At 42.7% G+C, this 15817-nt stretch overlaps 1 protein-coding gene across 4 annotated transcripts in view; it reads right to left on the bottom strand.

The window, feature by feature from the left end:
- pam (peptidylglycine alpha-amidating monooxygenase) overlaps positions 1-15817 on the bottom strand; it is a 276130-nt gene that overhangs the window by 121835 nt on the left and 138478 nt on the right. For all 4 annotated transcript variants that reach the window (XM_067982909.1, XM_067982913.1, XM_067982911.1 and 1 more), the window contains exon 6: positions 3397-3488. In XM_067982909.1, the coding sequence (XP_067839010.1) occupies positions 3397-3488 (92 nt within the window). The remainder of the gene's footprint in view (positions 1-3396; positions 3489-15817) is intronic.

Below are 15817 nucleotides of genomic sequence, written 5' to 3'. Positions count from 1 at the left end.
TTTCAAACAAAGTAAGTACTGGGGCAGGGTTGACAGGAAGGCTGCTCTTCAAAGCCAGTCTCACAAAAGAAATTGAACAGAATATTCAAAACAAATTGGATAAATTTACGAAATCTTGAACCTTTGAAGTGAAGGGTAGCAGCATCAGGAACAGTCATGCTATTGATTGACCAAGTGATGACCTACAAAGCAATCTAGTCTTGTTACATTGATATAAATCAAACAAATCATTGTCCAATGTATCTCTTTATGTATGATTTGCCATATATCTAAAACAAAACCAGTGCAGATTAAAACAACAACGTCAAAAAATAGATTGCTGGCTGACCATCTAAAGGTCCTCTAATCTCAAGGAGCAGCCTCGCAATGCCTAACAGCCAGTTTCTACAGGTATGCTTTAACTCAGGCATCTGCTCATTGTTTGGGCCAGAAATTTATAAAGGAAGATGTTATGACTGTATTTGTGTCTCATTTAAATATTTCAGCCTGTTTCAGGCAGAAGCTTCCCATGCTCACTTGTTTAGCCCCATCATGTGCAAAAGGAGTGGTGACCCAGTGTGAACAGCTCTCCTCCCCTTTTTCCTGTCTGTTATGCCCAACAAACAGGCTTACCTAGGCAATAAGGTCAGGAAAATCTGCCTCCACATCTGCATCTATTCAAATTAACAAGGTACATATTGTTAAGAAAACTGTTCCAAGTACCTGGCCACTTCTACTTTACATCAGTTCTGTTTAGAGTTAATAGGTCAGAGTGTACCAACTTGATAAAGTACCAATATCTTGCAATGAAATGAACCCCATATTGTCATTGTTGCACATGATGTCTAATATAGTATATTGCCATAACATTCACCACAGTAAGATAAAGTTAATTTTCTTGATGTTTTCATTGGGGAAAAAAAAAGGAAAACTGAAATACTTAGATCCATCATTGTGTAAATGTATAGTGTACTATATAATTTGCTTTATTTTCTCTGAACAAATGCAGCACTTCAGCACTATAGTTACAAAAAGCTTGCAAAGAAGAAAGGATATTTCTCTGCAGAGAAAATGACATTCACATCTATGTAGATAATTTACTTTTTCAACTGCAATACACTTTATTGTAATGCCAAATAAAATTTGTAATACATTAGCTATCTCAACAATTTTGCATTATATTCAATTTAAAGGTAATGATGCTCTTGGAAATAGAAAGTGACATTAATCTAAAGTATTCTCTATAAAGAAGGTCCTGGAGAGGTTGCAGAGGAGGTTTACTAGAATGATACCAGGGATAAGGGACTTCAGTTATGCGGAGAGACTGGAGAAATTGGATTGTTCTCCTTAGAGCAGAGAGGTTAAGGGAAGATATAATAAAGGTGAAAGGTTTTGCTAGAGTAAATATGGAGAAACAGTTTCCACTGACAGGAGGGTCAGTAACCAGAGGACACAGATTTACAATAATTGGGAAAAGAACCAGAAGAGAGATGAGGAGAATGTTTTTTATGCAGTGAGTTGTTACGAACTGGAATGCACTACCTGAAAGGGTGGTGGAAGCAAATTCAGTAATAACTTTCAAAAGGGAATTGCACATGTACTTGAAAAATCTGCAAGGCTATTGGAAAAGAGCAGGGGAATGGGACTAATTGGTAGCTCTTTCAAAGAGCTGGCACAGACACGTTGAGCCTAATGTTCTCCTTCTATGCTGTATTGTTCCATAATTCTATAAATTACTAAGGGGTAAAAAGTTGTCAAATGTTTTCCTCTTCACCCCTCCTGGAGTCTAACAGTCTTGAACTTCATAGTTCCAGCATCAGGACTGTGGCAGAACCCGTAAGGATGTCAACCTGTAATAGCCAGCACCCACTGATGAGGTCCAGATAACATGAAATCATTATTTTCCAGCCAAAAATTGTGATCAGTCTGGTCCGGCCTGAGGCAGTGGCCAGAGAGGGGTGGAATTCAGTGGCGAGGGTACATAATTTGTGGTGAAGGCCAAAGACGATGACTTCAGTCTTTGCAATGTTTATTCAAGGTGTCAGCCATGTTTTGTTGGTAGCACACTCGCCTCCGAGTCAGAAGGCCACAGGTTCAAGCACTCCTCACGGAATCGAGCACGTATTTCAGTGCAGTACTGAGGGAGCGTTGTATTGTCAAAGGTGCCGTCTTTCAGCTGAGACATTAAACCAATATCTGCTTGTTCAGGTGGACATGAAAGATCCCATGGCATTATTTGAAGAAGCGCAGGGGAATTCAGGTGTCCTGGCCAACATTCATCCCTCAATCAACACTGCTAAAACAGATTATCTGGTCTCTTAGCTCAGTGCTGTTGCTGTGGGATCTTGCAGTGCACAAATTGGCTGCTGTGTTTGCTCACATAACGATTACACTTTAAAAGTATTTCTTTGGCTGTGAAGTGCTTTGGGGCATCCTGAGATCAGGAAAGGCACCATATAAATGCATAGTACACTCATGACTAAGGTCAGAGCAAGTGGAGTTAGGGGACTAGTAGCAGAATGGATAGCAAGCTGGCTACAAAACAGAAAACAGAGATTAGGGGTTAAAGGTAGTTACTTAGACTGGCAAAAGGTGGGAAGTGAAGTACAATTTTAAAATTTGCAGATCACACCAAATTGGGGATATAGTTAATACCGAGGCGGACTGCAACAAAATACAGAAAGACATTAATAAACTTGCAGAATGGGTGTGTAATTGGCAAATAAATTTTAATATACCTAAGTGTGAGGTATTACATTTTGGTAGGAAGAATAAGAGGGCCACATACTGCTTGGATAAAAAGAGTCTAAATGGGGTAGAGGAGCAGAGGGATCTGGGAGTACAAATACACAAATCACTAAAAGTAGCGCTGCAGGTTAATAAGGCCATAAAAAAAGCAAACCAAGAACAGGGGTTCATTTCTAGAGGGATAGAATTGAAAAGCAGTGAAGTTATGTTAAACTTGTATAGAAGGAGGCTCATGTGGAGCATAAACACCGGTATGGACCTGTGGGCTGAATGGCCTGTCTCTGTGCAGTACATTCTATGTAATTCTATATAAGGTCTTTCTTTCTACAGCTGGAGAAAATTGCAGCTCATCCAATAATGAAAGTCAGACAAGCAGCTTGACAGCACAGAGGCAGTGAAAGGGTCAAGAGAGGTGATGGACAGATAGAGCTGAGTATCACCAATACTCATGATCCCATAATCGTGGAAGCGGGCCCATATATTTGTGGATGATATCACCAAGGGGCAGCATGTAAATAAGGAAGATGAGGGAGTTATGGATGGACTCTTGCAGACATCATGAGGTGATGGTGGAAAGAAAAGACATTGCTGGAATGCAAATTACAAATAATACAGGTATTGATTTTAAACGTCTGCATTTAAGGCCAATAAATTTAAAAAGAGACTTACCAGTAGGTAATTGTGTAGGTGGAGCGTTTCTAGCCCATGCATACATGATTTTAGCTTCATCTAAGCAAGTTCCATATCCACCGCCACAGTTCCTGGAAAAGGAAAAAAAATGGAGTGAATAATGATGGGAGTTTGGCCATCAAAACAACAATGTGTGGGGTTGCTAAATGTACAAAAGTACCTTGCAACGCAAATATTCAGATGGCAATCGGTCATTAAAAGCAGATATAACACTTCTCACAATTTAAACTAATTACAGTAAATAACAGCTAATTCTACTTTACAAATTTTAAAATTGCAATGTTTACACTGATATCCAAAGTTGATTAATACAAAACAGGAACTTCCAATTTCTAGACAACTATATTACAGTTCATTAAAAAAAACACTTTTAAAGAGTTGCCATACAATTACAGAATGTGTCAATCATAGAGGATAAAGGCAGGGTTTTTCATCATTATGACCTATGTTTACTAAATACAACTTTTACTGTAAAACTGAACTTCTTCACTCATTCCAGATGGTTGCATTTCAGAGTGAGTGACAGTTTAAAAAAAGTATTAAGCCAATTGGGTGTTAAAATAATGCTTCAGCATCCCTGGTTTTAGGATGGGTCAAATCAACCAGAGTTCCAGCTCCTCATTACTATCTAGTGACTTTTGTTGGAAAGTGCAGATGTGTGTGGGTGTTAGCTGAAGACTGAATGAGGCTTAGCATTGATGCCCTCCATAGTTGAACAAGCTGCAGGCAATGGTGCCCGTGGAAAAACACACCTGTATGAGTCAGTGTCTTCGGGGGAGGAAGGGAAGATTGGAAGGGAGCCACATTTATTATTTCAGAAGAATTTTATAAATCTAGACACAATACAACTTATGCTACGCTTATCGTACAAGCAGATGCTAGAGAGTCAGTCAGGTTATTAGAGAGTTATTAATGGTTAAATAAATAGGCATAATTAAGACAAAAATTACCATATGTGGTGTAAACTTATATGACTACTGACATACATATATGCAATCAACACTGCTTAATTATTCACAAGATGACGATTCCGGGCAGGTTACATTAGTCTCATTATATTAAAGTGAACAAACCTATTTACTGCATAAAATATGCCTCAAATAAATATCCATAGTCAAAAGATTTACAGTGAATGAGCAAGCAAAACTGGAAATCTGCCCTGTGCACTAGGATATTGCCTGAGTTGCTTTAAAAATACAAATGTTAACATATTTCTAATCAGAATTAAAATAAGCTATAACTGCAATTGAATTGATTTTGCTATCAGATTAAGCAAATGAGGCTTAAGTCAATTAAGTCAATCCACAGCAACATAACTGTAGAGACCACAAATCACACAAAATACACTTAAAATGTTACAGCTTAATTTTGTTATTCTTCTCACCAACATCACTGGAGAAAAACCTGCATCAAGAAACCCACTATTCTGTTGTCACGACTACAATTCTGTTTGCTATTAAACACTCAATCACATTAAACTGAGAAATGAGATTCCAGGCTTCCTAATTGTTTTTGCTAACCAATGATTTGCTCAGCACATCATTAAACTAGGAGCTTCCATTGGTTCGCAAAAGCAACAGAAATACCATTTTTAGTACTTTGCATGTATGTTTTTATAAATTAAGCTGATCTCCGGAGTGCTGCACACAGGAGTGATGGCGAAGTGTGGCTAGGGTCAAGAGAGCACGGTGACAATGAAGGGCAGAAGAGGCTAAAGCAGAAGGTACAGTAGAGTGAGGGGGAAGGTTAAGTGAGTTGGGAGTTAGAGAGGGGAAAAAGCATTGGAATGTTAGTGCCCTGGAGGAGCAAGGGTGAGCGAAGGTAGAGCTGGCTTAGAGGCCGGATAGAGGTGCAAGGTAGAGCAACGTTAGAAGCCAGGGGAAAGAGGAAAACTGTAACATAGTAAGAGGGCAGATGAGAATTACAGACGTGGCGAGGGTCAGGGTGTGTTGGTGGGAGTGAGGGGGGGGGGGGGGGGGGGAGGGGGAGGAGGAGAAGAAGTGGTGAATTCAAGGAGGCTGGAGCAAGGTTGAAGCCAAGATGAAGCAGTAATGTCAATATGGGAGATTTGGCAAGAGTGGAGTTGGGGGGGGGGTAGCTGGAAGGGAGGGGGAAAGGTGGGACAGAAGGAAGAGAGGGTAGGAGAGGGGGACACAGAGGGGAATCAAGGAGTGCAATGGAAGGAGGAGCAGGAATCAAGGTGGGGGGAAGGAAGGAGGAGGAGGAGGAATCAAGGGGTAGAGGGGAAGGGAGGGGAAGAGAAGCAGAAGGAGGTGAGGGAGTTGAGGGGGAGCGAAAAGAGGAGGGGATTATAATAATCAAGTTAAATGCAAACAGGTTTTGGAATACAAAATCCACAGGGTGACCAATTGGCAGGTGCAGGGACCAGCAGCAACCGATGATGTCCACCCCCACAAATGCTGATAAGCAAGGGTGAACAAGCCGCCAACTTAAAACAAACTAAATACATTTAAAACAACCAGCCACAGAGCAGCTGAGAACGAGCCTCTGAAATTGGTTATACAGCTTAGTGTATAAAGCTGCCCATAGAGTGAACTGGGGTTGGGGGGGGTAGGGGTGTCGGGGGGTTGGGAGGCCAGGAAGAGAATGAATGTGATTGTTAATATTAACATCAAAAAGACAAATTTGAAGTTTGAAACTGTAAAAGCAACTTACCTGCCAGAAGAAGAATCACTTGTGGTAAAAAGAGAGGCATTCAAGCAGAGAGAAACAGTTCAGAAATTTGTCCCACAGTTACCGAATTGTGCAATGTAGGCAAAATCCATTATGAATGTGACGACAGGAATTTACAATGAAAAAAGAATGACACAAGTGCGACAAGAAGTCAAGTGGTGCAGACAGGAAGTGTGTGTAGATTTTTTAAATAAGATATATACAGATATATATTCCTAATAAAAATATGGCATGGGATAAAATTAGCAAAGTTGCAAGGTTCAATTCGCATTATGACAGAGTTCAGCTGAAGCACATGACTGATATTTAGTCAACAACTGGAGCAGTGGGTGAACATTTAGGCAACAGTGATCATAGTATCATAAGGTTCAGATTAGCTATGGAAAAGGACAAGGACCACTGTAAAGTAAAAATACTCAATTGGAGGGCCAATTTCAATGGGATGAAAACTGATCTGGCTCGGATAAATTGGAATCAAAGATTGGCAGGCAAAACTGTAATCGAGCAATAGGCAGCCTTTAAAGAGGAGATGGTTCGGGTACAGTCTAGATACATTCCCAAGAGGGAGAAAGGTAGGGCAACTAAAACCAGAGCTCCTCAGATGACGAGAGGTGGAGAGTAAGATGAAGCACAAAAAAGGGGCGTATGACAGATGTCAGGTTAATAACACAAGTGAGAACCAGGCAGAATATAGAAAGTTCAGAGGGGAGGCAAAAAAAGGAAATAAGAGGGGCAAAGAGAGAGTATGAGAATAGACTGGCAGCTAACGTAAACGGGAATCCAAAAGTCTTCTATGTGCGTGTAAATAGTAAACGGGTAGTAAGAGGAGGAGTGGGACCGATTAGAGACCAAAAAGATCTACGGATGGAAGCAGAGGGCATGGCTGAGGTACTGAGGTCTTTACCAAGGAAGAAGATGCTGCCAAGGTCACAGTAAAAGAGGAGGTACTTAAGATACTGGATGGGCTAAAAATTGATAAAGAGGAGGGACTAGAAAGGCTGGCTGTACTTAAAATAGATAAGTCATCCGGTCCAGATGGGATGCATCCTAGGTTGCTGAGGGAAGTAAAGGTGGAAATTGCAATCTTCCAATCATCCAATCATCCTTAGATACGGGGGTGGTGCCAGAAGACTGGAGAATTGCAAATGTTGCAACCTTGTTCAAAAAAGGGTGTAAAGGAAGCCCTTTGGTCCACCCGAAACCTGCTGGTCTTCCAGCTGAAGGAGCTGTCCACGAGCGAGTGTTGCCGACTGGCACACTCCAAGATTCAGGAGTACGTGCTGCTGCGGGACGCACCGAAGTGAGATGCAGCCTACACAAAGGCTCTATGGGAAAAGGTCACTGTGTAAGGCCATCCCACCTTTGTATTGAACATCATGTATTATAGGATATGTACTGTGTTTGAAATGTAATATTGGGACCGTATTGTGTACGATCTATATTGTATTGCTTTGGAATTGTGATATTTACATAGAATTTAAAGATATACACAGTTCAATGAAAAAGTATATTTTGAAATTTTAAAAAACAATGAGGGTGCCATTTAGCCCATCATAGTTTGTCCATCATGAATAAAGTTAAACTTACATTCCTCTATCATTGCATCTGTCTCTTAAATGAGTCTAAGGTTTTCACCATCACTACCTGAACTGAAAGACCATTACAAGTGTCGATCACTCTTCCTGAGAGTTCTTGGCATATGCTCTGAAACAACTTTTCACAAATTTAATCTACGCCCCTCTATTCTCATACGCTGGCATTCCTTGAAATAGTGCTCCGAATTAACCTCATCTGTGACGTTTATATACTTCTATAAGGTCCTCCCCTCGGTTACCATCTTTCAAGGCTAACAACAACTTCCATTTATAAAGTGCCTTTAACGTTGTAAAATGTCCGAGGGAGCGTAATCAGACAAAAATTGACACCCAGCCAATAAAGGAGAAACAGTATTAGGAAAGGTGACTATGAGCTTGGTCAAGGAGATAGGTTTTTAAGGAGCACATTAAGGGGGGAGAGAGAGATAGAGAGGCGGATAGGTTTACGGAGGGAATTCCAGAGCTTAGGGCCTAGATGTCCCCAATTTCTGATAATACAACTGTTTAACGTAAATGATCAGGCTTGTATTTCTTCTCTACACTGCCTCCATGGCTTGAATATTTCTCTTAGGTCTGAACACAATATTCAAGATACAATCTGACATGGACACTACTGTTTTAGCATAAGATCTTCTGATTTATACTTAACTCATCGAGCAAAATTGTTCAGTATACTGTTTGCTTTCTTTATTGCTCCATAGTGATTTGACACATGAATGTACCATCACCACCACCCCCTCACAATGATCCCTTTCTAATTGACCTCTAGCTATTTTATACCGTCCATCCATTTTTCTATTTTTCCTTCCAATGTGAGGTACTTGCACTTGTATTCATAACAAGATAGATGAATTAATGGCACACATAGAAATAAAAGGTTTGATCTAGTAGCCATTACTGAGACATGGTTACAAGGTGACCAAGGTTGGGAACTAAATATTCAAGGGTACTTGACTTTTCGAAAAGACAGACAAAATGGAAAAGGAGGGGGCGGGGGTAGCCCTGATAATAATGGATGACATAAAGACAGTGGTGAGAAAGGATCTTGACTTGGAAGATCAGGAAGTAGAATCAGTTTGGATGGAGATAAGAAATAACAAGGGGCAGAAAACACTGGTGAGAGTAGTTTATAGGCCACCAACAGTAGTTATACGGTTGGCAGAGTATTAATCAAGAAATAAAAGGAGCTTGTAACAAAGGTAATGCAATAATCGTGGGGGACTTTAATCTTCACAGAGACTGGGCAAATCAAATTGGCAAAAGTATTTTGCAGGACGAGTTCATGGAATGCATTTGAGAGTGTTTCCTGGAACAATACCTCGTTGAACCAACCAGGGAACAGGCTATTTTAGATCTTGTCTTGTGTAATGAGACAGGGTTAATTAGTAATATCATGGTAAATGATCCTCTGGGGAAGAGTGATCATAATATGATGAATTCCACATCGAGTTTGAGAGTGACGTACGTAAGGCCAGTCCAGAGTCTTAAACTTAAACAAAGCCAATTACATTGGTATGAAGGGCGAGTTGGCTAAGGTAGATTGGGAAATTAGATTAAAAGATATGATGGTAGATAAGCAATGGCGAACATTTAAAAAAATATTTCATAATTCTTAACAAATATCCATTCCATTGAGAACTAAAAACTCCACGAGAAAAGTGGTCCATCTGTGGCTAACTAAAGAAGTTAAGGATAGTATTAGATTAAAAGAAGAGGCTTATAACGTTGCCAAGAGTAGTAAGCCTGAAAATTGGGAGAGTTTTAGAAACCAGCAAAGGATGACCAAAAAATTGATAAAGAGGAAGGAAAATAGGATATGAGAGCAAACCAGCAAGAAATATAAAAACAGATAGTAAGAGCTTCTACAAGTATGTAAAAAGAAAGAGATTAGCGAAAGTAAATGTGGGTCCCTTAGAGGCAGAGACAGAAGAAATTATAATGGGGAATAAAGAAATGGCGGAGACGTTAAACAAATATTTTGTATCTGTCTTCACAGTAGAAGACACAAAAAGCATACCAGAAATACTGGGGACCCAAGGGTCTAATGAGAGTGAGGAACTTAAAGTAATTAATATCAGTACAGAAAAAGTACTGGAGAAATTAATGAGACGAGAAGCCAACAAATCCCCTGCACCTGATGGCCTACATCCGAGGGTTCTAAAAGAAGTAGCTGCAGAGATAGTGGATGCATTGGTTGTGATCTTCCAAAATTCCCTAGATTCTAGAACGGTCTCAGTGGATTGGAATCTAGCAAATGTAACACCGCTATTCAAGAAAGGAGAGAGAGGAGAGGAAACAGGGAACTACAGGCCAGTTAGCCTAATATCAGTAGTCGGGAAAATGCTGGAATCCGTTATTAAGGACGTGGTAACAGGGCACTTAGAAAATCATAATATAGTTAGGCAGAGTCAACATGGTTTTATGAAAGGGGTATCGTGTTTGACAATTCTATTAGAGTTGACCAGAGCGGCGGCGGACCTGAACGGGAGCAGAGGAGAGAGACCGAGAGCGGGGATATAAAGAGCAGCGACCCGAGGCCCGAGACCAGAGCGGCGGCGGACCTGAACAGGAGCAGAGGAGAGAGACCGAGAGCGGGGATATAAAGAGCAGCGACCCGAGGCCCGAGACCAGAGTGGCGGCGGACCAGAACGGGAGCAGAGGAGAGAGACCGAGAGCGGGGATAAAAGAGCAGCGGCCCGAGGCCCGAGACCAGAGCGGCGGCGGACCTGAACGGGAGCAGAGGAGAGAGACCGAGAACGGGGATAAAAGAGCGGCGGCCCGAGACCAGAGACCAGAGCGGCGGCGGACCTGAACGGATCAAAAACAACAACAGAAAACCAAGGAGTGACGTCACAGGACAGCAGGTAAGTGATTGGTTGGTGAGTATTACTGTTTTTTTTCTCTAAATTAGGGCATTGGTTTAAACGAAGAGCTGGGAAACTAAGCAGCTTTTATAGCAGGTAATGTTTTTTTTAGTGAACCTAGGTCCCTGGTATAGTTAACATTTTCTAATTTCAAAGTAATTTAAAAGGGGTAACTAAGCTAAGGCAAGTCATGGCAGCAGACCTTGCACCCGTGCTATGCCCCTCCTGCAAGATGTGGGAAGTCATGGACACTACCAGTGTCCCTGCCGACCATGTGTGCAGGAAGTGTGTCCACCTGCAGCTAATGACCGATCGTATCTCGGAGCTGGAGCTGCGGGTGGACTCACTGTGGAGCATCCGCGATGCAGAGAAACTCGTGGATGGCACGTTTAGCGAGTTGGTCACACTGCAGGTAAAGGGAGTACAGGCAGGAAGTGAATGGGTGACCAACAGGCAGAGTAAGAGGTGGAGGCAGGTAGTGCAGGGGTCCCCTGTGGCCATCCCCCTCTCAAACAGGTATACTGTTTTGGTTACTGTTGGGGGAGATGGCTCACCAGGGGAAGGTGGCAGCGGCCAGGTTCATGGCACCGTGGCTGGCTCTGCTGCACAGGAGGGCAGGAAAAAAGAGTGGCAGAGCTATAGTGATAGGGGACTCGATCGTAAGAGGAATAGACAGACGTTTCTGCGGATGCAACCGAGACTCCAGGATGGTACGTTGCCTCCCTGGTGCAAGGGTCAGGGATGTCTCGGAGCGGCTGCAGGACATTCTGGAGGGGGAGGGTGAACAGCCAGTTGTCGGGGTGCATATAGATACCAACGATATAGGTAAAAAACAGGATGAGGTCCTACAAGCTGAATTTAGGGAGTTAGGAGTTAAACTAAAAAGTAGGACCTCAAAAGGTAGTAATCTCAGGATTGCTACCAGTGCCACGGGCAAGTCAGAGTAGGAATGACAGGATAGCTAGGATGAATATGTGGCTTGAGAGATGGTGCAAGAGGGAGAGATTCAAATTCCTGGAACATTGGAACCGGTTCTGGGGGAGGTGGGACCAGTACAAATTGGACGGTCTGCATCTGGGCAGGACTGGAACCAATGTCCAAGGGGGAGTGTTTGCTAGTGCTGTTGGGGAGGGTTTAAACTAATGTGGCAGGGGGATAGGAACCGATGCAGGAAGTCAGTGGGAAGTAAAGTGGTGACAGAAATAAAAGGCAGTAAGGGAGAGTGTACAAAACATGACCGGACAGATGGTCTGAGAAAGCAGGGCAAAGACCAAGGGAAGTCTAGATTAAACTGCATTTATTTCAATGCAAGAAGTCTGATGGGCAAGGCAGATGAACTCAGGGCATGGATGGGTACATGGGACTGGGATGTTATAGCTATTACTGAAACATGGCTAAGGGAGGGGCAGGACTGGCAGCTCAATGTTCCAGGGTACAGATGCTATAGGAAAGATAGAGCAGGAGGTAAGAGAGGAGGGGAAGTTGCATTCTTGATTAGGGAGAACATCACGGCAGTAGTGAGAGAGGATATATCCGAGGGTTCGCCCACTGAGTCTATATGGGTAGAACTGAAAAATAAGAAGGGAGAGATCACTTTGATAGGACTGTACTACAGACCCCCAAATAGTCAACGGGAAATTGAGGAGCAAATATGTAAGGAGATTACAGACAGCTGCAAGAAAAATAGGGTGGTAATAGTAGGGGACTTTAACTTTCCCAACATTGACTGGGACAGCCATAGCATTAGGGGCTTGGATGGAGAGAAATTTGTTGAGTGTATTCAGGAGGAATTTCTCATTCAGTATGTGGATGGCCCGACTAGAGAGGGGGCAAAACTTGACCACCTCTTGGGAAATAAGGAAGGACAGGTGACAGAAGTGTTAGTGAGGGATCACTTTGGGACCAGTGATCATAATTCCATTAGTTTTAAGATAGCTATGGAGAATGATAGGTCTGGCCCAAAAGTTAAAATTCCAAATTGGGGAAAGGCCAATTTTGATGGTATTAGACAGGAACTTTCAGAAGTTGATTGGGAGAGTCTGTTGGCAGGCAAAGGGACGTCTGGTAAGTGGGAGGCCAACAAAAGTGTGTTAACCAGGGTTCAGGGTAAGCACATTCCTTATAAAGTGAAGGGCAAGGCTGATAGAAGTAGGGAACCTTGGATGACTCGGGAGATTGAGGCCCTCGTCAAAAAGAAGGAGGAGGCATATGACATGCAGAGGCAGCTGGGATCAAGTGGATCCCTTGAAGAGCATAGAGATTGCCGGAGTAGAGTTAAGAGAGAAATCAGGAAGGCAAAAAGGGGACATGAGATTGCTTTGGCAGATAAGGCAAAGGAGAATCCAAAGAGCTTCTACAAATACATAAAGGGCAAAAGAGTAACTAGGGAGAGAGTAGGGCCTCTTAAGGATCAGCAAGGTCATCTATGTGCGGAACCACAAGAGACGGGTGAGATCCTAAATGAATATTTCACATCGGTATTTACGGTTAAGAAAGGCATGGATGTTAGGGAACTTGGGGAAATAAATAGTGATGTCTTGAGGAGTGTACATACTACAGAGAGGGAGGTGCTGGAAGTCTTAACGTGCATCAAGGTAGATAAATCTCCGGGACCTGATGAAGTGTATCCCAGGACGTTATGAGAGGTTAGGGAGGAAATTGCGGGTCCCCTAGCAGAGATATTTGAATCATCCACCGCTACAGGTGAGGTGCCTGAAGATTGGAGGGTCGCAAATGTTGTGCCTTTGTTTAAGAAGGGCGGCAGGGAAAAGCCTGGGAACTACAGACCGGTGAGCCTGACATCTGTAGTGGGTAAGTTGTTAGAGGGTATTCTGAGAGACAGGATCTACAGGCATTTGGAGAGGCAGGGACTGATTAGGAACAGTCAGCATGGTTTTGTGAGAGGAAAATCATGTCTCACGAATTTGATTGAGTTTTTTGAAGGGGTAACCAAGAAGATAGATGAGGGCTGTGCAGTAGACGTGGTTTACATGGACTTTAGCAAAGCCTTTGACAAGGTACCGCATGGTAGGTTGTTACATAAGGTTAGATCTCACGGGACCCAAGGTGAGGTAGCCAATTGGATACAAAATTGGCTTGACGACAGAAGACAGAGGGTGGTTGTCGAGGGTTGTTTTTCAAACTGGAGGCCTGTGACAAGTGGTGTGCCTCAGGGATCGGTGCTGGGTCCGCTGTTATTTGTTCTTTATATTAATGATTTGGATGAGAATTTAGGAGGCATGGTTAGTAAGTTTGCAGATGACACCAAGATTGGTGGCATTGTGGACAGTGAAGAAGGTTATCTTGGATTGCAAAGGGATCTTGATAAATTGGGCCAGTGGGCCGATGAATGGCAGATGGAGTTTAATTGAGATAAATGTGAGGTGATGCATTTTGGTAGATCGAATCGGGCCAGGATTTACTCCGTTAATGGTAGGGCGTTGGGGAGAGTTATAGAACAAAGAGATCTAGGAGTACAGGTTCATAGCTCCTTGAAAGTGGAGTCACAGGTGGATAAGGTGGTGAAGAAGGCATTCAGCATGCTTGGTTTCATTGGTCAGAACATTGAATGCAGGAGTTGGGATGTCTTGTTGAAGTTGTACAAGACATTAGTTAGGCCACACTTGGAATACTGTGTACAGTTCTGGTCACCCTATTATAGAAAGGATATTATTAAACTAGAAAGAGTGCAGAAAAGATTTACTAGGATGCTACCGGGACTTGATGGTTTGACTTATAGGGAGAGGTTGGATAGACTGAGACTTTTTTCCCTGGAGAGTAGGAGGTTTAGGGGTGATCTTATTGAAGTCTATAAAATAATGAGGGGCATAGATAAGGTAGATAGTCAAAATCTTTTCCCAAAGGTAGGGGAGTCTATAACGAGGGGGCATAGATTTAAGGTGAGAGGGGAGAGATACAAAAGGGTCCAGAGGGGCAATTTTTTCACTCAAAGGGTGGTGAGTGTCTGGAACGAGCTGCCAGAGGCAGTAGTAGAGGCGGGTACAATTTTGTCTTTTAAAAAGCATTTGGACAGTTACATGGGTAAGATGGGTATAGAGGGATATGGGCCAAGTGCAGGTAACTGGGACTAGCGTAGTAGTATAAACTGGGTGACAAGGACATGTTGGGCCGAAGGGCCTGTTTCCATGTTGTAAACTTCTATGATTCTATGATTTTTTGAGGGTGTAACTAGCAGGGTAGATAAAGGGGAATCAGTGGATGTAGTATATTTGGTTTTTCAAAAGGCATGTTTAAGGTGCCATGCAAAAGGTTGTTATACAAGATAAGGGCTCATGGGGTTGGGGGTAATATATTAGCACGGATAGAGGATTGGTTAATGGACAGAAAACAGAGAGTAGGAATAAATGGGTCATTCTCAGGCTGGCAGGCTGTTACAAGTGGGGTGCAGCAAGGATCGGTGCTTGGGCCTCAGCTATTTACAATCTATGTTAATGACTTGGATGAAGGGACTGAGTGTAATGTATCCAAGTTTGCTGACGATACAAAGCTAGGTGGGAAAGTAAGCTGTAAGGAGGACACAGAGTCTGCAAAAGGATATAGACAGGTTAAGTGAGTAGGCAAGGTGGTGGCAGACGGAGTATAATGTAAGGAAATGCAAGGTTATTCACTTTGGTAGAATGAATACAAAAACAGAATATTTTTAAATGGTGAGAAACTATTAAATGTTCGTGGTGAGAGGGGTTTGGGTGACCTTGTGCACGAAACACAAAGATAACATGAAGGTACAGCAAGCAATTAGGAAGGTAAATAGTATGATGACCTTTATTGCAAGGGGGTTGGAGTCCAAGAGTAAGGAAGACTTGCTGCAATTGCACAGGGCTTTGGTGAGGCCAGACCTGCAGAATGATGTACACTTTTGGTATCCTTGCTTAAGGAAGGATATACTTGTCTTAGAGGCAGTGCAACAAAGGTTCACTAGATTGATTCCTGGGATGAGAGGGTTGTCCTATGAGGAGAGATTGAGTAGAATGGGCCTATACTCTCTGGAGTTTAGAAGAATGAGAGGTGATCTCATTGAAACCTAAGATTCTGAGAGGGCTTGACAGGGTAGATGCCGAGAGGCTGTTTCCCCTGGCTGGAGAGTCTAGAACTAGGGGGCGTAGTCTCAGGATAAGGGGTCGGCCACTTAAGACTGAGATGTGGAATTTCTTCACTTAGAGGGTTGTGAATCTTTGGAATTCTCTACCCCAGAGGGCTGCGGATACTCAGTCGTGGAGTATATTCAAG

The sequence above is a fragment of the Heptranchias perlo genome, chromosome 4 (genome assembly GCF_035084215.1).
Source record: "Heptranchias perlo isolate sHepPer1 chromosome 4, sHepPer1.hap1, whole genome shotgun sequence".
Taxonomy (NCBI): Eukaryota; Metazoa; Chordata; class Chondrichthyes; order Hexanchiformes; family Hexanchidae; genus Heptranchias; species Heptranchias perlo.
This window is presented reverse-complemented; position numbering and strand designations above follow the sequence as displayed.